The sequence below is a fragment of the Rhodamnia argentea genome, chromosome 2 (genome assembly GCF_020921035.1).
Source record: "Rhodamnia argentea isolate NSW1041297 chromosome 2, ASM2092103v1, whole genome shotgun sequence".
In the NCBI taxonomy this organism is placed as follows: domain Eukaryota; kingdom Viridiplantae; phylum Streptophyta; class Magnoliopsida; order Myrtales; family Myrtaceae; genus Rhodamnia; species Rhodamnia argentea.
The window spans coordinates 9,812,472-9,834,208 of NC_063151.1; the positions used below are offsets into that span (position 1 = coordinate 9,812,472).

At 41.1% G+C, this 21,737-nt stretch overlaps 3 protein-coding genes across 3 annotated transcripts; all 3 read left to right on the forward strand.

Moving 5' to 3' along the window:
* The first annotated feature begins 7,553 nt into the window (after positions 1 to 7,553).
* LOC115738585 (dolichyl-diphosphooligosaccharide--protein glycosyltransferase subunit 1A) lies at positions 7,554 to 12,580 on the forward strand. Its single transcript, XM_030671228.2, has 10 exons — positions 7,554 to 7,716; positions 8,320 to 8,364; positions 8,564 to 9,201; positions 9,304 to 9,451; positions 9,537 to 9,713; positions 10,308 to 10,376; positions 10,506 to 10,595; positions 11,072 to 11,230; positions 11,314 to 11,538; positions 12,183 to 12,580. The coding sequence occupies exons 1-10, from the start codon at positions 7,585 to 7,587 to the stop codon at positions 12,372 to 12,374; spliced, it is 1,875 nt and encodes a 624-aa protein (XP_030527088.1). The 5' UTR covers positions 7,554 to 7,584; the 3' UTR covers positions 12,375 to 12,580.
* A 1,851-nt stretch (positions 12,581 to 14,431) lies between these two features.
* Positions 14,432 to 16,988, forward strand: LOC115738587 (outer envelope pore protein 21, chloroplastic-like). Its single transcript, XM_030671230.2, has 5 exons — positions 14,432 to 14,680; positions 15,069 to 15,143; positions 15,256 to 15,408; positions 15,669 to 15,767; positions 16,754 to 16,988. Exons 1-5 carry the CDS (start codon positions 14,588 to 14,590, stop codon positions 16,835 to 16,837), a joined length of 504 nt encoding a protein of 167 aa, XP_030527090.1. The 5' UTR covers positions 14,432 to 14,587; the 3' UTR covers positions 16,838 to 16,988.
* A 1,387-nt stretch (positions 16,989 to 18,375) lies between these two features.
* On the forward strand, positions 18,376 to 19,294 carry LOC115738586 (RING-H2 finger protein ATL80). Its single transcript, XM_030671229.2, has one exon. It carries the CDS (start codon positions 18,490 to 18,492, stop codon positions 19,078 to 19,080), a length of 591 nt encoding a protein of 196 aa, XP_030527089.1. The 5' UTR covers positions 18,376 to 18,489; the 3' UTR covers positions 19,081 to 19,294.
* The last annotated feature ends 2,443 nt before the right edge of the window (positions 19,295 to 21,737 follow it).

The following is a 21,737-nucleotide window of genomic DNA, read 5'->3' on the forward strand; positions in this document are numbered from 1 at the left end:
TTGATGATCTGTACTCCAAACTTGACCCACACCCCGATTTAAATATGTGGCAGAATATGCAATGGGACGCGACGTTTCAAGAGAAGGTGATGTTTATAGTTACGGTATTCTCTTACTAGAAATGTTCACGGGATCAAGTCCCGTCGATGACACATTTAGAGACAATTTGACTCTTTGCGGTTTTGTGGCAAAAGCGTTGCCCGAACGAGTGCTTGAAATTACAGACAATGTTTTGCTTCAAGAAAGAGAGAGCCATTTGGGCCCTCGTAGTCCTCAGCATTGGCTTTTCGAAAGCGATGGCATATTTCAAGAATGTTTGGTTATGGTATATAATATTGGAGTTGCTTGTTCGGACGAAGCACCCCAAAGACGAATGAGCATTGGCAGAGTTACAAATCAGCTACATCAGATTAGGAAGAAACTCTTTGCATTGGGTTTACATGGATAAGATAAGCTACTAGCAGCTTATATTTAGCTGCTATACATTCATTGTTGTTTAGGCAAACGGAAGCGGACGGGTAAATTCTTTAACCGAAAAGAGAATCTATCATTGTTTTCTCCTTTGAGACCGTAGTCCATGATTACTCATCATCTGCATCCGTACATATCTAAACTTGCACATTCCTCTGTACTTTTATTTTACTTAAAAACTTTGATTTGGTGCCATATTATATGAAAATGAATTAAAAAGTAAATTGTCTTGCTTCCTTCTTTTTTTTTTAAGTGCACTGAAAGTTCTAAAATTTATAACGAAAGTGTATTTGATTCATAAGACTTTCAAAATGCACCATTAAGTTCTGAAATTTGCCACGAAAGTACAATTTAATCCTAAAACTTTCAAAAAGTGCAATAAACAAAAGGACTTGATTTCACCAATTTAACAAGTTTTAGGACTCGATTGCACTTTTGAAAGTCTTAGAATTCGATTGCGCTTTTTGACAAGTTTTAAGATTTAAAGACTTGATTTAACCAATTTAACAAGTTTTAGGACTTGATTGCACTTTTTAAAAGTCTTAAGATTCGATTGCACTTTCTGACAAGTTTTAAGACTTAATTGCACTTTTTCGAAATTTTTGGAACTCAATCGTTGTCGCGACCTAAAAATTGGATTTTCCAATTTTAGGTTAATGGATTGCCAAATTAATTTAGCTCGAACTCTCCCAAGTTCTACCAAATCGTGACTTATGGTTCAAATGATTATCTTTCAAAAGATTTTTTAATTTTTCGGAGCCACCACTAATCATTTCTTGGTAGGTTGATTAGAAACCTAAATAAAATAGTGGGAGAAAAACTATTTTATTTCTGCAAACCAAAGATCTTAAGTTCGGGACTTGGTTACATTAATTTTTCAATTAATGCCCTTACGGTACCAATTTCATGAAAAAAGTTTGATTTGACAATTTTGATGAATTATGACTTGCGGTTCAAAGGTGTAATTTTTGGGTTTTCTTTTTATTTTATTTTTTGTATTTTTGATGTATTTTCGAAATTAAAAATTAAAGGAAAATGAGAGTGAATTGGTTCAAGATCGTCTTAAAGTTTTTGGATTTAACTTGTATTAATTCCCAAAAATTTTTAAGAAAATATCTTAACCCTATGTCCGCATCTTTTAATATCTATCCTAATGGATTCCCAAGATTTTGTTCATTGAATGTAATCCATGAGATAAGATTTCTAAAAAATCCTATCTTTCTAAAAAAGTGATAAGACGTGGTTTTTAAGAAACCATATCTTCCTTAATTGTTTTATTTTCTGAGATTTTCTAACATGAAATGAGGCATGAATGATTTTTATTTGTTCCATTTTTTCAAATTTTCTAATTTTTTTTTGTGATTTTCTGTTTTTATGGTTGAGTTTAAATTCAAATTGCAAATCTTTTAGTGAAAAGATAATTACCGCAGAATCTTTCGAATTAAGTTTCGATCTAAAGCCCGATAGATCGACCCTAAAATTCGAAATGCCCGCTATAGAAATAATTCTATCTAAAGCCCGATAGATAGACTTATTCCCATGTATGCGGCTGCGGATGAGGAAATTTCTAATCGATCACATTTTAAAATATTTTGGTATCTTGAGTATATTCGGAAAGACTTTCGAATTATCAAAAGATTATCACAAAGATCTCAAAATATTTACGATGAATCGTAATCTTTCAAAAATATTCAAAATCCAAATTTAAACATGCAATCTTTCCAATTAGGCAAGTGACATGTTACAAGATTTTCAAGGATATCCAAGTCGGATGTGCGGTATTCGATTTTTATGCACAATCTTCCAAATTAGACAATCGAATATTGCATTATCCTAAATTAAGCAACAAAATATTCAAGATATGCGGTGAAATGCACAACTCATGCAAAATAGGTGACGAGAATATTCTAAAATATAGAATTGGATACTATACCTAATCCTCAAGATATGCTCTTTCCTTTTCGGACTTGCACGAAATCTTACGGATCAAACTCTTTCGGACCGGCTCAAGAAGAATGGACTTGCAGATCAGCAACTTGTGGCACGGCCACAACGATAGGACTTCTTGGACCTTGCAGTGATGGCTCTCGATTCGGCTGGTGGGATCGTTGCCGAAATTCCTGTACTGCAACTTTTATCAAGTCTGGAAATTCTGCACTGAACTAGTAACAAAAGATTGTCCAAAACAAGGCTGTTTATGAATGCAAACAATAGTGAAATTGAAGCCGAACAGCAGCTGTAACGTCCTCAAAACAGTGGCAAAAGGTCCTCCAAGTGATGGGCAAAAACTGCACTGAATAGCTAGTAAGAACTGCTTAAAACGGTGCTGTTTTGGGCACAAAACAGCAGCAAAAACAGCTCGAATAGCGGCAGAAAATTCCCTGGGTGCAGCGCCAATTGGACGGATGATGCTTCGGGACAACTTCAAAACCGAGAAGCTCTCCCTTCGTCTCTCGTTCTCTCTCTTTTTTTGTGGGTCTCTGAATTTTTTCTGAATGAATTCCCCCTCCAAAATTTTCCGCCCCTTTGGAATGTGTGTTGATGTTCTTTTATAGGCGAGCAAGTCCTGATTCTCAATAAAATCCCTTTTACACGTGAAGATATTATAGAATATATTATTCAAAATATTTGCCCTTTTGATTACCACATTCCTCTTTTATGTATTGTCTTCCCTTGTACGAGTGTACGTGCATATCTTCTTGATTATTATTTTTCTTCATTGAAGATTATTGCTTATCAAATCAACTTTTCCAACTTGGGTATTTTTTTTTTTTTTTGAAGATATTAGCCATGTGATGGGTCTTTGCGAGATCCTTTGTGCAGGCATAGTCCAATCAATCCAATTAATTACAGAAACATTCGTCGCCGGTCCAATTAAATGCAATGAACGATATTCAAAAATTAAAACGAAAATGAATTAAATATTTTTGTTAGAGACTAAGATTAATCTCTAATTTTTTATGCAAAATTTCCCTAAAAAATTTAATTAAAATTTAGGTGTCAACAATCGTACTTCTGTGATATTTTTTAAGACTTTCAACGCACTTATCCCCCTTTTCTTTTCGCTCTTTTCATTTGTACGCTGCTCGTTAAGATCAATTGCGATGGATTAGCCACTAGAAAATCTTACTTAAAGGAAAGCTTGGTTTCTGCAGATGGACTACGAGCGGGCCTGCGGTTGCTGTGTTCGGAATAATCTGACGTCAGGAATTGAACTGTGTTCCAGAAGCTGTGTTTAGTCAAGTACAAGCAATATTGTTGCTCTGGTGGGTGATTGAGGATGTTATAGCTTTCGGATTAACCATCAACTTATGCAGTAATTCTGGACGTATTGACTCTTGATGTGCATAGGAGGGATCATCCGTGAATGCTTTAGTAGAATAATGCAGACGCGTGTACTGGATTTTTCTACGTATGCAAGTGCAAATTCTCCGGGGCAGCACTGTTGTTTAGTTTACTAATGTCGATCCTTTTGTTATCACATCTTAGAAAAGTTACTGAGTTACTGAGGGTGCGTATGATTATCATTCCATGCCTCTATTTCTCTTCCAAATCTCTGTTTCTGCAACAGTTTCGGAACAAAAGTCTATTTGATAACGCAAATTTTATTTTTTATATTTCTGGAACAAATTTTTAGTCTAGAAATAGATTTGAAACAGAAATAAGAAAGTAAAAAATTTTTAAACAGAAACAGAAATAAGAATTCTTATTATCGCTCACTCCTCTCTTGCGTGCCTGTCGCCAGTCCATTGTTCGCTATATGTTGGTCTTTGGATCGCGGTCGCCGGTTGCCATCCGAAGGCCGGCGGCCGGCAACAGTAAAAATTTTATATTGCTATCAACCAAATTTTTGTTTTAGAAATAGAAATTTTGTGTCATTATCAAATGCGTTTGTCTGCTGAGAACTTGTGCATGTAAGAATAGGAATAGAAAAATATATTTCTGTTTAGAAATTATTGCCGGAATAGAATGATTATCATTCATACCCTAAGTCACATTTCTGTTTTTGGGAAGCACCTCACCACGTTACATTGATATTCAGTCCTTTTATATGGGCATTCGTCAGTCAGATGGATAATCAACTTTCAAAGGAAAGAATGCTGACTACATCACGAAATTAGTGGCCACCAATATGCTTAAACTTACTTTCTCTAAATTAAAATTGACCATCAAGCGGAGAGAAGTTATTAAATTCTTAAAAAAATTTGTAAGTAAAGTTGCCTTACATCATGGGAAAAAAATTGGTGGTCATCGAAATGGTGCGGACACTTAGGGTGGGCACGACAACAATTCTATTTCACTTTTTTTCTATTCTTTTTTTTTTTCAAGGAACAAATTTGCAACAGAAATTCGTTTGATAACTCAATTTCACTTCTCTATTTTTGAGACAAATTTTTTGCCTAGAAATAGATTTGGAACAGACCTAAGAGGTAGAAATTTTTTAATAATTTTTTTTCTATTCTGGACTGGAAATAGAAATAAAAATTCTTCTTATTACTCACTCCCTCTCTCTCTCTCTCTCTCTCTCTCTCTCTCTCTCTCTCTCTCTCTCTCTCTCTCTCTCTCATGCGGTTTCCCTTTCTTTTGCCCTGCTGCCGATCGCCGACCGCCGGTCGCCTCTCTATCGTTGGTTGTCGGCTCTCATTCGTCATCCATAGGTCTCCGATTCGTCGGTTGAGGCCCAACGGCCAGGAATTGTAGAAATTTTATGTTGTTATCAAACGAATTTTTGTTCTGGGTTCATAAATTTTGTGTTGTTATCCAATGCACATCTCTACTTAGAAACTCGTCCAGGGAATAGAAATAAAAAAAAATATATTTCTGGTTAGAAATAGAGCTCAAGAAATCGTCATTTGCGCTAGGGGTGAGCATGGTCCTGGTCGGTCCGCTTTCCTAAAGAATCGTGGACCGGACTGGTGGTATCAATTCTCAATTTCAGGAACCGTGGACCGGACCGAATGACCTTGAAACCATGAACCGACCGGAACACGGGTCCGGTCCGGTTCCCTAGCGGCTCCATTGGACTGGTAAAATGAAAACAAAAATAAGAAACACGAATTTGGACACCACGTATAGTACATCAAATAAAATTGGCTTGGGAGATACCCGTTCTCCTTCATAAGGACAAAATGAAAAGTTCTTTTGTGCATACAAATTGCCAAAATTCTTCTGTGCATACCAATTGCTTCCATAAATAAAGCCATAATTCTGGAGAGTAATATGCATTTGTGTATGCCAATTGCCCTGATGAGCCAGTCTGAGGTGGTGAAGGTTTCTGCTCAAGCTTTGCATCCAGAGCCCTCTACTTGTGGTTGTGACTTGTGGGTATAGAGCAAGCATGTGCTTCGTGGGGTCAAAAGGGGGACTAGAGATATATTTAGTTCAAATAGCACGTCAAACGTAAAAACCTGAAGCTGCTATCAAATGTAGGAATGCCATCATATGTTTATATTCAGAAATAAAAATGAAAAATCGTTGGTCTGGGTGGGCAGTCCATCGGTCCGGTTTCCCCTTAGAACTGGAAACCGGACCGCCCGGACACTGGTTTCACCTTGAGGAACCGTAGACCGGACCGGTGACCTCAAGAACCGAACCAAACCCGTCGGTCCGGTCCGGTCCGAGCGGCTCCTGGTCCGGGAGGTCCATTTTGCTCATCCCTAATTTGCTCCCTACTTTCCGTGGTGAAAAGTCACTAGCTAGGTTAAAAGACCGACTACTTTCTTGCCAAAGACCGCCACTAAGTATGATCACTACCCAAATTTTATATGGAAGTTATTAATCGGGAAAAGTATCAAAAAAGTCCTAAACCTATTGCATCAATACCATTTAGTCATAATTTTTTTTTGTTGGAAGTCTTAAACCTTTTAATTGAATCAATTAAGTCTAAAATCTTTTTGCATTGGTACCAACTGAGTCCTTCTTGTCAATTTTGGTCGAATATTGCTAGTAAGGACGTCGGGCGTCCTTAGTGGCACTAATAACGCCGACGTTGACATTTTTAATATTATTTTAAGTTATTTAATATCTTTTTTTATTTTCTGGACTTTTTTTTAATGTTAGCCGACAAGGGCCGCCGGCCATGAGCGACATTCGGGGTCTAGGCGAAGCGCGAGGCCTTGCCTTAATGGCCAACAAGGGTCGCCGGCCCCTTGCATGTGGCTAGCGAGGGTCGGGCAGTGGCCTATGCTGGCCAATAATAAAACCCTCGTGGGCCAATTAAAAAAAAGAAGAAGAAGTAAAGCCCAGAAAAGGAAAAAAGAAGAAGAAAAAACCAAAAAATTAATATAAAATATTATTAAGATTTATCCACGTTAGCGCAGGCCGTGCCATGTAGGACGGTTTCATATTAGCAATTTTTGTCAAAATTGACCGAGTGGACTCAATTGGTGCAAATGCAAAAAGGTTTATGACCGAATTGGTCCAATTAAAAAGGTTTAGAATGAATTGATACCGATGCAATAGGTTTAAGACTTTTTTTTTTTTTACTTTTTCCATTGTTAATCACTTGGAGAAAATAATAAATTATGGATTAATACCATAAATAATCTCAAATTAGTACACCTATAACAATTTTATTTCTAACTAATTTTTTAACCACAAAAACACTCAAACTAGTATATCATCGATAAATTTACCTTTCATTAGTTTCCGTTAAGTTTTACCGTTAAATTATTAAGTTAAATGACACATGTTAGTTGACGAGTTACCAATTTGAAGTTTTTATCCTCCATTTGTCGCATGTGTACCAGTTTAAAATTCTTCTTGTTATTAATTTAATTTAACGAAAACTAACGGATGGTAAATATTTCACAAGTTTGTCGGTTTGAGATTTAGTTTGAGATAAATTTATCATAAGTGAACCGGTTTGACATTTTTTGTTTGGAAAAAATTTGTCACTAATATACCAGTTTGAGGTTTTTTCTGGTATTAACCCATAAACAATCAGTAGGTCAAAAATGATTTGAAAGTGTTGGGGGTGGATATTGCAAAAATCGAGATACCTGGGGCAAATTGCCACAACCCCCCAAAAATCTAGGGGCCATTATGCACTCATTCCCCCATAAAAGACCATATAGTCTCGAGACTCTATAGAGTCTGCACTCGCAAATTCAAATGCCAGTTCGTGATACGACCGAATTCTCGCGCACGATGTTGAGGTTTAGGTTCAACCTGCTGGTCCTTGCGGTGGCCCTGCTATCGGCTCCAGTGCTCTCCGATCTGGTGTTGACCAGGGTCGATCGACGCGTGAGTCTCTCTCTTCTGCGTTCTCCCAGCGAACTCTTGGCTGTTACTCTTTGATGCGGCTCGTATCGAGCACTTTTTTTTTGGGGTGGGGTGGGGGGGGGGTGTGGGGGGTGGGGTGGGGTGTGGGGGTTGACGTCTTGGAGATGTGATTGCTTTTGCTGTGAAGTTTGAGGTGGTTCCGATGCATCAGCATCGTAGACTTCCGATTCGCGAATGGAGTATCGAGATGTCTACGATGGGCTGTTAGACCTTGTTGCTTGAATCAGATGCGACAAGGCGGATTCTGAGGATGTGTAGTTTTTAAGTTAGTTTGCATTTTAGAGGATTTGAACTCATGTGGGATGATTTGGCTGTCTGGTAGTGGTTTTTACTTCACTGGTCGGTTTTTAACTATCTTCCTGTCCTGGGGATGATGAGAGATTATGTTAAGCGAATGGGCTCCTGGAAATCTAAACGATTTTTGCTGGTTGAAAGCTCCAATGATTTTTGTCAAGTTCAGATATCATGTCTGTGCAACCCGTGAAAGTGGAAATGTGGCTTGTTGGTTTAGTTCTCTTATTTCACCATCTTTAGCTGGCTAATGATATTCGCCTTCTCTTGCAGGTTGATTTGACATCTCAAATCGTGCGGATTGCCTCAACACTAAAGGTGCGGTCATTTCTAATTGTGTTGGCATTGTTATGTTTTCTACATTTTTGCTCTTTTCCTTCTCTATTGTTCTGACTTTCTTGGTAGCCTGAAACTCCCTATCTTAAAGCTATAAATTTAGGCAAATGATCATGTTGAACTTGTTAGTACCTCAACTAATGGTTTTCTCTTACTTGAATTTTTTCACCGTTTAATGAAGATTGAGAACACAGGAAAGGATTCAGTATCAGAGGTTCTGTTGGTCTTTCCTGAACGCCAGGCAAAAAACTTGGCATACTTGACAGCTGTATCTAGCGCGGGGAAAGGGAAAGCAAAAGCTTCTGCTGTCAATCTTCCTGTGGAAAATGTCAACAGTGAAGGAATGCCTCCGGCCTTGGTTGCTTATCAAGTGTCATTGCCTGAGGGTGGACTAGGGAAGGGGGAGAGCTTTACTTTTGACGTGTCAGCTGTGTTTTCTCATTCACTGCAACCTTTTCCTGAAAAAATTACTCAGGCTGATACTCAGCTTCTTGTTTTTGAAGAAAGCGCGTACTTTTTCTCTCCTTATGCTGTCAAGGTCCAGTCTCTCACTGTTAAACTGCCTCATCCAAGAGTTGAATCTTACACAAAACTAGAAAACACAAAGATTCAAGGTTCAGAGATCAAATATGGTCCTTACGAGGATCTTGCTCCCTTTTCATACTCACCTATAGTTGTTCATTTTGAGAGCAACCAACCCTTTGTTGTTGCTCGAGAATTGGTGCGAGAAATAGAAGTTTCCCACTGGGGTAATGTGCAGGTTACTGAAAACTATAACCTTGTTCATGGTGGTTCTCAAATTAAGGGAGAATTCTCCAGGTTTGATTTTGATTATGCTTTTCATGTGCTCCTTTATGGTTTTTTGTTTTTTTTCAAGTTCAGTGTTTGTGCCTAATGTAAGCTACTTCCTTCATCCTGCAGGCTTGATTACCAGGCCAGACCACACATTAGAGGTGCATCAGCTGTCAGAAATCTTGTTGCAAAGTTGCCTCCTAGAGCTCATTCTGTTTATTACAGGGATGCAATTGGCAACATTTCAACTTCTCATCTTTGGGGTGATTCTAGAAAGGTAGACAATCTGATCATGACAATATTTGCTTCCATAACTTCTCGTATAGTATGAGATTTTCACACATTATTAATTGTGGTTACAGACAGAGCTGGAAATTGAACCTAGGTATCCGATGTTTGGTGGTTGGAGGACTGCTTTCACAATTGGCTACGGCTTGCCTCTTCAGGATTTTTTGTTCGAATCAGAAGGAAAACGCCTCCTCAATATCTCCTTCGGCTCTCCTATAAATGAAATCATTATTGACACACTCATTGTGAAGGTAAGTCGTTTTTGATTTCACATTTTCTCAAATAGTCAACAAAAAATTTCATACATGCAAAAATGGAAATAGAAGTCCTTCAGTCTGCAACTAATTAAGACCATCCCCAACTACTGAAAAGAAAACGACAGCAGCAAGAGCATGAAGTAAAACTGACTTGGAAAAGTGAATTTTGTTGTTGCTCTTACATCCACACTTAATATCAGTAGTTGGGAATGGCGATAGAGGGTTGGACATTAAGAAAGCCCACTGATACTAGTCATTAATCATACGTGGCTTGCATTACACAGTGCAAACAAATGAACATGCAGAAGGTAGTTAGCATAAATGGCAGGAATAACTGGGACCTGAGATATATGAATCTTATAGTGTCTTCCGTACTTAAATGGGATTCCTGTTTGAGGATACCATGTTGATCTCTCTCTGTTCCCATTCCTTTGAAGTCACAGTCTAGTAGGTCCGCACATGGACACATACATTATGAAGATTCTAAGGAGTACATCTCTGCATATTTCATGTAATGATAGAAATGAGATAATCTACGAACTCTTCCATTGATATTCTTATAAGTCCTTAAATGCTTGTGAAATGCAGGTTGTTTTGCCTGAAGGTTCTCGAGATATATCTGTTTCTGCACCATTTCCTGTTAAGCAATGGCAAGAGGTATTACTTTCTAATTTTGTCACCCTTTGTTCGTTCTTCCTTCTGTAGTGAGTTCCTATGTTTCTAATTCCTATGGTTCTCTTATTCTGGATCTTTCAATAAAATGATAAGAGCATGTTTTTTATGCAGACAAAAGTTTCCCACTTGGATGTTATTGGCAGACCAGTAATAGCGTTGGAAAAGAGTAAAGTTGTGCCAGAGCATGATCAGTATTTCCAGGTAGTCTCACATCTTCCCGAGATAATGAATTGCCTGAAGCCGATATTTTTAATAGAACACCTCACGCACGCGGAAGTCAGAATGCTAAGTAATGGTGCATCTGTATTTTTCAGGTTATTACGTCAGCATAGCTGTCTGTTTCCATAAAGGATTTATAGTTTGCCACTGGCACAGGTTATTGAATTATGAGATTAGTGTGGTGAGGGAGAGCAAAATCAGCGCTAGTACAGTTTTTAATCCTTTACTTTGGATGTGCGGATTATTCAATTCTCTGAAATAAGTCTCTCCTTCTCATGAACTATAGGGAACTCAATGAATTTTCTTCTTTCAGGAGAGGTCCCAACAAAATATTAGTTCAGTGAATAGTGAGAGTTGCAATGAATGAATTTCTTTCTTTGGGTTCTTGAGCATCTAGACAAAATAGTGGAATTATTTGGAATGTCCATCTAATGAGATATTGTTCCAATTGCTTGCAGGTTTATTACAAGTTTAACAGTATTTCAATGCTCAGGGAGCCAATGATGTTGATTTCTGGAATTTTTCTCCTTTTTGTTGCTTGCATTGTATATGTGCATGCTGACTTGTCAATCTCCAAGTCATCCGCGTCATATTTGGCTAAGCTTCAATGGGAAGAGGTAAGGAGTTTGCCTCTAGTTTGTGCTTTTGTTTGCAATGCAAGAGAGTGCATGGAGTGAAGACTTCAGTCTCTTTATTGCAGGTCCAATCTGTGATTCAGCAAGTTAACAATCTCATTAACCGATGCTTAATGGTACATGACAAGCTGGATGCATCTCTGCGTGATCTTTCTAGGACGGGTGATGTTCAAGCTTGTAAGGCAGCACGCAAACATGCAGATGGTCTGTTGAAAGAGCTCTCTAAGGAATTAAAGCCCTTGCTGTCAATCTTGCAAACTTCTCCCCAGGCTGCTCAGATATTGCCCAAGGTTAGATATGCCATTTCTTCTCATATCTGTTATGGCAAGAAAATTCAGGATTAGTCTGCTACTGTTCCACCTTTTAATTTATTGTGGCCTTTTGTGTTTGCTGGCAGAATATTGGTATTCTGCTGCGGCTGTCAGAATTGAGTGAATTTGTTTGTACATTTGGTTGATGGATCATAATTTGTTCTAAAGGTTGTCCAGGAGGCTAAAACCCCCCCAGCAAGCCCACAAACAACCGATTTTACCAATAGAATGTTTTTACAAAGCTGGACACTGACTGATTGAGACTGCTTGAACTGGTTTGAGTAGTGGTTGAGCCATCAAATTGGCACGCTGACATGGTTTGAAAAGGGGTTTCATGTGGTTGGATTCTCACTAGAGTCCCATTGGGCTGGGTGTACAGTAAGAGTGAGCAGAGTGATTGAGAGTATCAAGAGAAAAATCATATCTGGATCTTCAGATCTGTTAAGTTTGTGTTAGAAATGGTTCAAGCAAATCAAGTCTCTGTCTTAATTACTCGTATCTTTAACACATTATGAGAAAACAAAGCTGTCCTGTATGTAGGTGAAAAGAATGTCCAGTGTGTTTCTTGATGGGAAACTGTCTGGTCGCATTAAGAGGAATGTATCCTGATTTTCTTTATGTAGGTGGAAGAGCTGGTGGTCAGGGAGAGAGAGTTGCAAGATAAGCTGATGGTTAAGCACACCACCGTGGTAGACTGTTATGAAAAGAAGGTTTCGGGACGGGAAATTGAGAACCGGATAGCTTCGCAGCAGAACAAAATAACTGCACTGAGACAGGAGGTGGATGATCTTCTGGACTTCATCGATGAATTATGACATCCCGGTCGCATCTATTGTCCATCACTCATCATTACGTCTCCTCCTCGACAGCCCTAGTAAGTAGGTGGGAAACTTGCCTTTTTCTGTGCGCTTGGGCCTGATTGGCAATATTTAAGAACAGTGGAGAAATTTTGTTGTGATTAGGGAATTTCAACTCGGAGAGTTTCTTTCCCTTAGAATGTCTTCTGTGCTTTTACTGCAAACGTTTCTCTTAGTTCTCCTTTTATTATTTGCTCCTTTCATAAGTAGATCGGCCAAAATCACCAATTTCTCCATCATTTACTATTTATGGTACCATTTTGCATCTTTTGCTTTCATGTTGGACACTAAATTGCTTCGCTCATTAGTTGACAACTTAGATTTATTTACAAAAGCACTAATTTTCTTTCCAAATTGCCCCTGCACATCTTCTAAATTCCCCAACCTTCCAAAGCAAAACCTTGATTAGACAATTCTAACCCAACCGCCCAGTGGGCGATGGGTAGCCAAGAGCAGGCTGATGGCTGCATTCGGCAGCCGCAACTGCACCTGACGACGGTGGGTCAGGGTGGATGGAGGAGACTGAAGTTATAGCGCATGTGGTGGGTGGGAAAGGAGGCTATAGTTCATGTCGGGTGAATTGAGAGTTGGGGTGGAGGTTTCTTATCTTTTTTAAGTTAGGACAATTTGGACATTTCGGCTATGTGATTCTATAGAAAAATGCACGACGGTTTTCTAGTGTTCTTAAAATAGCACGTCTCTTATAAATGAGAATTTTTTTTTTCCCGTATGGTAATGACATATTAATAACATAGCTTTTCCTGACAAAAAAAAAAGCATGCCTTTTAATCTAAGAAAAGCATTTCTTACATCTGAGACACTGAGTAACATGACTTTTGGATTGCCTAAGAAAAGAATAAATTCTTTCGACCAAAAAAAGGAAAAGGAAAAGTATGAATTCTTACATTTGAGACACTGTTAAGACGAATCTTTCAAAATGCACAACGGTTTTTTTTTTTTTTGGTCGGAGCACAACGGTTTTTGCTCATAAGCCTTTTTTGCCTCTTCATGGGTATGAAATTCGACGCTGGTGTCAGAAAGCTTATCATGGGGAAGAAATCGCAATGATATTCGATGATCCGTCTCTTATCTCAAGTTCGTAAATGTGACATGGGCATGTATCTCCTGCGATTCAGTTTCTTGTGTGTTTCTTCCAAATATGTAAAGCTCATTTTTTTTTTTTTTTGTGGTGAAAATGTAAAGCCCATTGACAAATCGTTAAATAATTATTTTAAGCACACCCGTAATTTTTTTTCCCTCGCGTGTTACGTTTTTTTAGGACATTTTAGACATTTTAATACTAGTCTTTTCCATTCCAAAATCTTCCGAACACCAGAAAAGAAATCACCATGTTATTTCCATCTCATTCCTTCGCAACAGACGAACACAAGAATCTCAATGCATGTGTCATTTCATTCTTTGTCTAGTTTCATTGTTACGCAAACGTAATGTAAAATTATTGATAGTGTGAGAGGCTTATATGAAAATCAATCATGGCATCGATGGTTTAACTAGTTAGTTCGAAAAGTTTAATCTTTAAGTATGAATCTCATTTAGACAATCTACCAAGTTGGAGAAACACAAAATTACATCATGGAAAGGCGATCCCAATCGCGCGATACCCACCAATCAAATCGAGCATTGTTGCTCGGAGATTGATTAAGTGTCCAATGCATCCCGTGCATATCCATCGAGTTATTCATTAGCGTTGCGAATTGAGAAAAACATTTTATTTGCCCGATACAAGCACGTGACGGCGTTGATAATATGTAATCGATCGATCACTGTCGTGAATTTCCGTCTTAATTTCACGTGTCACCGGCCGTAACGAGCCGTCGCACAAATCTCCGTCTCGTGAGGAACGGCTCCGTTGCGTTTTGCCTTCTTCTACCCCGGCCACATGGTGAAAGCGTACGGAGGCCCAGAAGCCCATGGCTAAACGGACACGTATTTCCTTCTCATTGGGCCAAGCGAGACGCGATTATCTCCGGGAGCATATATGTAGTCTTCTCGCTGGAGACAGGAAAACTCCCGAGCGCTGCGAGATTGTGATAATACGACGTTACATTCTCCGGCGACCGGCGACGGGTGGGTGGCTACCGGCCTTACAGTTAGGGTTTATCATCCTCGCTGTCGCGTCCACCCATCCATAACTTCGCATTTCTTCGCAAATGGAGACGTCTCTCAGATACGGGGGCGACGCCAAGGCTCTCAGAATCCACGCCAAAGAGAAGATTCCGATCGATTCCAAGACCTTCTTGCAGGTGCAATCTCTCTCTCTCTCTCTGTGCTCTTTTTCTGGTTTGATATTCAATTGGGTATTACCTGTGCTTAGACGTTCTCGCTTGAATTGGTCTGTTGAGTGTCAGTGCGTCGCGTGAGATAGTCGAATGTCTGATTAGCGAAGCGCCAGGTCTTATGAATCCATGGGAACGAATTAGTGCAAGATAGAGGAGAGAAAAGAGTGTGAAGATTGGCTGAGTGGGGGGGAAATGTATCCGACCTGTCCGGGTTCTCTAATTGATTCTAGCTTAAGCTGCCATTGATGGTGTTAGCGTGAGAAGAAGCCTTAGAGGTCATGCTCAACTGCTACTTAAGAAGTTGCTGCTTTAAATGGTCTAGGCTGACGTTCTCTCCCTTGTTGTATGTCAGCTTCATGGAGAACTCGACACAAGATTGGGAGCTCCGAGTTATCTTAGTGCGATGATACGACACTTCTACCCAGACGTGAGTGACTTATTCTCGTAAATTTTTCGTTGTCAAATCTTGACATCTCTTGTGGCACATTCGGATGCTTCTTATACCTTTGTTTGCTTCTGTCTGCACCATTGTCCTGTAGCTATCTGCTAGCCTCGGCGTAGGAGTGCAATATGATAAAAATGGGAAGCTTCGCTATAATGTACGTGCAAAGAAGGCATTTCCTGTGACTACTAATGGACTATTGAGCTTTAACGTGAAAGGACGGTGCGATGTTGACAAAGAGTTTAAGCAGGTTCGTGATTATTTATGTTTGCAATGACTTTGGTGTAGTGTGATTAGATATGGGGTGAGATGTCCCAAGTTGATCGATTGGTTACCCTCTTGATGTCAAAACACCTTAAAGCTAATTCAGAGATTAATGCAAAATGGTTTTCTATCATTTTATTTGGCTCTCCTGCTCCATATGTTCTGCTCAGCAATTATGTTAGTCAATGTGAGAATTTTATGCCTTTTACAGATTCTAACTGCAACTCATGTTTATTATGATAACAGTGGAAGTCCAGGGGAGGTGCTGAATTTTCTTGGAGCATTTTCAATTTTCAGAAGGACCAAGATGTTAGACTCAAACTAGGCCTTGAAATGTTCGACCAGGTATGGACCATGGAGTCATGTACCTTTTGTGTCATTTGGTTTTCAAATGTTGCTTATGTTTTGTGACCTTTCAGCATAATCTGAGATTGTAGTTGATGGATGGAAAAATCTTGGGTAAGATTGAGTCTGTGCAATTCTTGACATCTATAACCGTTTATTTGATGGCTTCTGTAAACGTTCGTATGCAGCATGCCTTTCTTAGTACAAAGCTTGTGACTCGGTTCTCTTTTCAAGTTAATGCTGGACTAATTTCGTAGTTTTTCCCCCTTTGCATTAAAGGAGTGGTTGTAGTTTGATACTGCTACTGTTATCAGGTCTTTAACAGAGACGCCATTATGCATGTTTGATTGCCTAACTAGAAAGTACTTTTGCTCCAATGGTGCGTATGTTTCGTGAAAAACAAACGATTTGGAAAATATTTTCTTAAAAATTATTGCTTGTATCGCTTACAAACGGAAAATGTTTTCATCGTCCACGAAAATATTTAGACATAAATTGTTATCGAAGACGAAAATATTTTTCATTGACCGATTATTTCAAGTGGTACAAGTGATTATTTTTAGGAATACATTTTCAAAATTATTCATTTTTTGGCGAAACAAACTAAGCCTAAGAACCGAACCTTGTAACCCAAATAAATAGATGTCTCTCTAATGGCATCTACTTTATTTTGAAGTGGAGGGGTAAGGGACAAGTCGTAAGACCTCGGGACAAGTCCTATTGGATATATAAGGCCTCCGTGAACTTAACAAAAACATAACACAATATTTGGGCATTTCCATTGACCCTCTCCGCTCTAATTAAGCATTTATTGGTTCATGTCTATATATAAATGTGTGCATGTGCATCTGTATTGCTACTAAGAAGTGCTCTGTAATCAGTATAAGGTCACATAAGGAATGGCCGAGCTCCGCATTGAACCTTATGCTTCCAAACAAGTTCAAAATTATGTGCGGTTGTTGACTCTCGCTCAAAAACCTTTCCAGGTACCATATCTGCAGGTTAGGGAAAACAACTGGACTTTCATTGCAGATACTAATGGTAGGTGGAATTTGAGGTACGACCTATGATTATGAAGGAGCGGAACTGGATCTATTCTTTTTCAGCATATGTGACACCAGAAGTCATGTCCTTCGGTTTTCTGTATTGCTGGATACCTGGTGAACTACATTAGTCAACGAGTAGATGATCAGCTCTTTAGTAAATGTGGTTTATTTACTGCATGTCTTGTTTATTTGGGTCTGGAGGCAGTCAGGTTTATGAATTTGAGTTGGATGATGTGTTGAAGTTCCATTGTTAAGCTAGGCTCAATTGAGATTGCACAGACGGAAAAAGGCCTGTTTCGTGCTCGGTGAAGCATGTTAATCTGTTTCTAGGAGGGTCCCATCATTTAAAGAGTGCCCGTGTTTTCGTGGCATCGCTTATTATCCTCGAGCAGGACCTTGAATCGCTACTTACATACTCGAATGAAGATGCGTTATGAGAAGTCTGATTATTCGTTTTATTTTGACTTATCGACGTCATAATCTACCACTGTCAACAGTGAGATGATGGACGTCAGGCCAGTAAGGTATTTGCCCATTTTAAGTTTCTTTGCACATGGCAATAGGGGAAGAAGTAAACCACTCCCCGTGACATTCTGGTGCGGATGGAGAGGGTGATGTGGTCAGGAGTGTTCGGAGGCTTAGCTCTTATGTAGATGTGATATGTAAGTCGCGTAATTTCATAATCGAGACACATTGTTTTCCTTCTGAAAGTAGGTGAATGTGCTGACCCGAACTCCACGAATAATTCCCTAAGCATGATGCAGATTGATTCTATCATCCGTAGAGGGAGTGTTCCTGAAAAAAAGCAAGGACAGCTCTTTTTCGCATGTTGCCTGTTTCCCGCCATGAAAGCTTTTCTCGGCACGGGAAGTTGGCACTCAACTACCACCTTGCTCGAATAAATGAGTTGACTCTATCTCGACCATTAAATGTTGTGAGCCTTATTTGGGATTCGCATGATCTGATAGTTGAGAACTTGAGATGGAACTGGGTTCCATGTAGCGGGCGCATGTAATATTTATTTCACATCATAGACAGCTTGTAAGTTGTAACATGCCAAACATGCCACTTGCGCGACATTCTGCCCCCAGTGTCACGTTCTTTGTGTGCAAGTGATTATAAAATCTAAAAGAGTTTATGAGGATCTGTCACATGAATTCAAGTGATCTCTCTTTTTTTTTTTCTTGTTGAAAATTATGCACTTCTTAGTGGTTGTGGTGTCTGGCATCGAATGAAAGACGAATTTTGAGCAAGTTAAAACTGAAAAAAAAAAAAAAGAAGAAGTGAAAAAGGTGATAGTGAAAGCGTAATGAGTGATGCCAAACCCCACCCTCGACCCCGAAGAACATGAGGGGAATCATCAAATCATGGCAAGACATTAACAACGGCGCCAAAGGCTGGGGGCGGGGGGCATAATCATGCATATCTTCTGAATCCAAGGACGATTCCGTAACAATACCAGAAATGGAGGACAAAAAAGTAATTTCAGCAAAGTTCTCCATTGCCACCCCCGACCCGACCCGATCCGACCCGACCAAATTGAGTCCAAACCATTACAAAAATCAGCGGGGGGTGGGTTTAGTTGTTAGTTGCTACCCACAGCTCCCTGTTCCCCCTAATCCTTTCAGACAACACGAACCGAACACCTTTCTCTCCCCCCACTCTCTCTCTCTCTCATGACTCGCCACCGCTTCCTCGGCGGCGCCGGCTCGCCCCCGGACCCCATCGCCGTCGACTCCGACTTCGTCGTCATCCTCGCGGCCCTCCTCTGCGCCCTCATATGCGTCCTCGGCCTCGTCGCCGTCGCCCGCTGTGCCTGGCTCCGCCGCCTCTCCTCCCCCTCCTCCTTCACCGCCAGCGCCGGCGGCGGCCCTCCCCCACCACCGCCCCCCCCTCCGCCTTCCAAGGCCAACAAGGGCCTCAAGAAGAAGGTCCTCCGCTCCCTCCCCAAGCTCACCTTCACCTCCGATTCCGCCGCCCGATTCTCCGACTGCACCATCTGTCTCGCGGAGTTCGCCGAGGGGGACGAAATCCGAGTGCTGCCCCACTGCGGGCACGCGTTCCACGTGGCCTGCATCGACCCGTGGCTCGGATCGCACTCCTCCTGCCCGTCCTGCCGCCGGATCCTGGTTGCCGCGCCCACGGTGTGCGAAAAGTGCGGCAATTTGCCGGCCGCGACCCCGAGCTCGAGCACGATCTCCGGCGCAGCTGAGGAGGAGTCCAGAATGAGGCAAAGAGAAGATAACGACAGTAGGTTTTTGCCGTAACACGAATTCCCCCTCTGTGAAGGGCGGCTTCTCTTCCTCTTTCCTCTTGGGGCGTTTGATTTAGATATGCTTAGCTTTAGCACGAAGATGATGTTCATTGATGTCAGGATACGATAGGTTAGTGTCATATGGTCATAGGAATCACGCGTGAAAAAGGGTTGAATCTCAAGCTCAGTTTCAATGGAAAATTCATGAGATCAAGGTGTTTTTTCTTTTTTTGCCTCTGTTTCTCTTCTTTGATCGATGGACTTGTTCATGGGTGTTGGCCATTGACGACCTACAGCTTCCCTGACCGAGTGAGGACATTACCAGACCGGTCTCTATCTCGCCGCGCAAAAAACGACCATCAATGGCGGCGGCTGCTGCTGCTGTTGGGCTGGCTCCTCCTGTCTGGCCCAAGTGTCCTCCTAGTGGTTGGGTGTTCAATGAACTTTGAGTGGGAGCCATGGATGGGTGGAGAGAGAGAGAGAGAGAGAGAGAGACAGCTTTGATCTATTTTACAGGTGGGCCAGTGGGAATCAAGATTAAAAAACAGAAGCAGGGGACCCATTTTTCCTTTTGTGAGGAAGAGAGACGGAGAGTCCATGGCCATCAAACGTTGAAGGAAAGAATCTCTCTCTTTGGGTGGAGAGAGAGAGAGAGAGAGAGAGGCTATGAAGAGATTGACCCGTTTCAATTCCAATGATCCCACAAATCTTTTGTCTTTTTCACAGTTCTTTCCTTTTCCCCTGATTTGCTTTTGCCGTTTTGGACCGGCTTTCAGCCGCTGCGGACGTGGGATGTCCGCTTGTGACTGTCCGAACATGGATCGAGATAGGATACGAATTTGAAAATTTATTGGGATTTTACGGAAAATCTCTTCATGTTGTCTGGTGAATACCCGGATGTAACATTGCTTCTTGCTGTATGCTATCCACCACGCCGGCGGCTTCTCACAGGCCACAGCGACGACGGCCACAACCCCTGCACCGAGCCATCGAGGAAGTTCATGCGTTAAGCTAATAGATCAACCAAACTGGATGATTGGAATGTTATGTAAATGCATGCGCAATCAATCACACTAGCAGTCCAGCATCCGTTGACCCGAGTGCACCTGTGTAGAAAAGTGCTTTCAACTATTAGGTCAACCCTTTTTTTTTCTTTTGGCTTCTTCTGCTCGGAGAATTCCATCTCTTTACGTTTTCTTTAGTGGGAAATCAAGATGATGATAATAACAATATCTACGAACCACCCATTTGATTTATACAGCACACGATCTATGGTTGTTCAACATATTTTATCCGCCAAGTGCATCGGGGACGGAGACTATGAACCGACGAATGGTGTCCATCTGAAAACCCCTCGTAATTCAATCTTTTAATCAAGTGGGGGTACGCTAATCCCTCCGTTTATTGGCGGTACGGGCGGCGTCTATGGGAAGGCAGTGGAAAGCTATAATCATCTCGCCGCCGTGCTCGTTGCGACCAAACTAATGATGGTACAAGAGAGCGAGCGAGCGAGCGAGCGAGCGAGCGCGCGCTCTTCTTGGGTACCTTTCACACCTAAAAAGCAGGAAATGTCACGGTTCACACGGCCGTTGGCGCAACGAAAGGTAATGGGTTTGGTTTTGATAATTAACAACGAATAGAATCCTTCATTCTTTTTTCCAATTGTTTGTTAATATTTGTGACGGCATGAAGTTCCACATAAGCCAGCCCACTAACCGGAACTTCAAAAATTTTGGTGGAGGCGACATAAATTAATGAATCCAAAAGATATGATTAAGAAAGGCTCGTCCCAAGAATATGCCATGTTGTCGAGGCGACCGTCCTCCTTTCTTTCCCTGACCCCATTCGAAAGATCTAAAGTTGGTTCTTTCTCGGACTGTTTAAGCCTCCGAATCACGCGATCGAGATCATTAATTTAGTGAGGGGGGGAAAGCCATATTCCTTCCTCTCCGGAGCCGTCCAATTATTTAATATATTATATCACCAACACTTCAAGAGTCAACATGTTGACCCGTTCGGACTCCATGGGCATCTCGTGCAAGGTACGTTCTTTTGCCTTTTTTTTATTATTATTATATAGCTGAATGTTTAGTACATCTTATCAGCAATTTTAAAAAGAGCTAATAGCGCCATTAGGGGACTGAGCCGGCGCGTCCCCGTGTCGAATGCGCCCACTTTGGGGGGATTTCCGGAGTTGGGGGGTCAAACCCCGAGCTCGGCCCGAGAGACGAGGACGCCATTTCCTACGTATATTTTGGGGGGTTGCCGAATGCATGCGTGCCGAAAATATCGGCCCTTGGCGGTTCGGATGGTGTTGGGTCCCGCTCGATCGAGTCAGTGGTGCACATTTTTTTGCCGGGCGCAATGCGATTTGCGCACGCAAGTAACGGTTCATGCCAAGAGAGATCTTGCAAGTGCTGCTGGTAGTTCACACGAAATGAAACTCAGTCGGTGCATTTCGCAATGGCTCACGCGAAGCTTCGGTCGCGGAGGAAGAGAGGGGAAATGAGAGGTGAAAGACATTGGTCAGGACAAAGCGATCGAGTCTGGAATATGGCCCACCGCCGATGCCTGAAATGGGCCGGGAAGGCCCAAGCCCAGGGCGGAGCGGGCTTGTTTTAGGCCCAACTTGTTGTGGAAGGCAAGTTCAAATTAGAAACATCTTCGAAT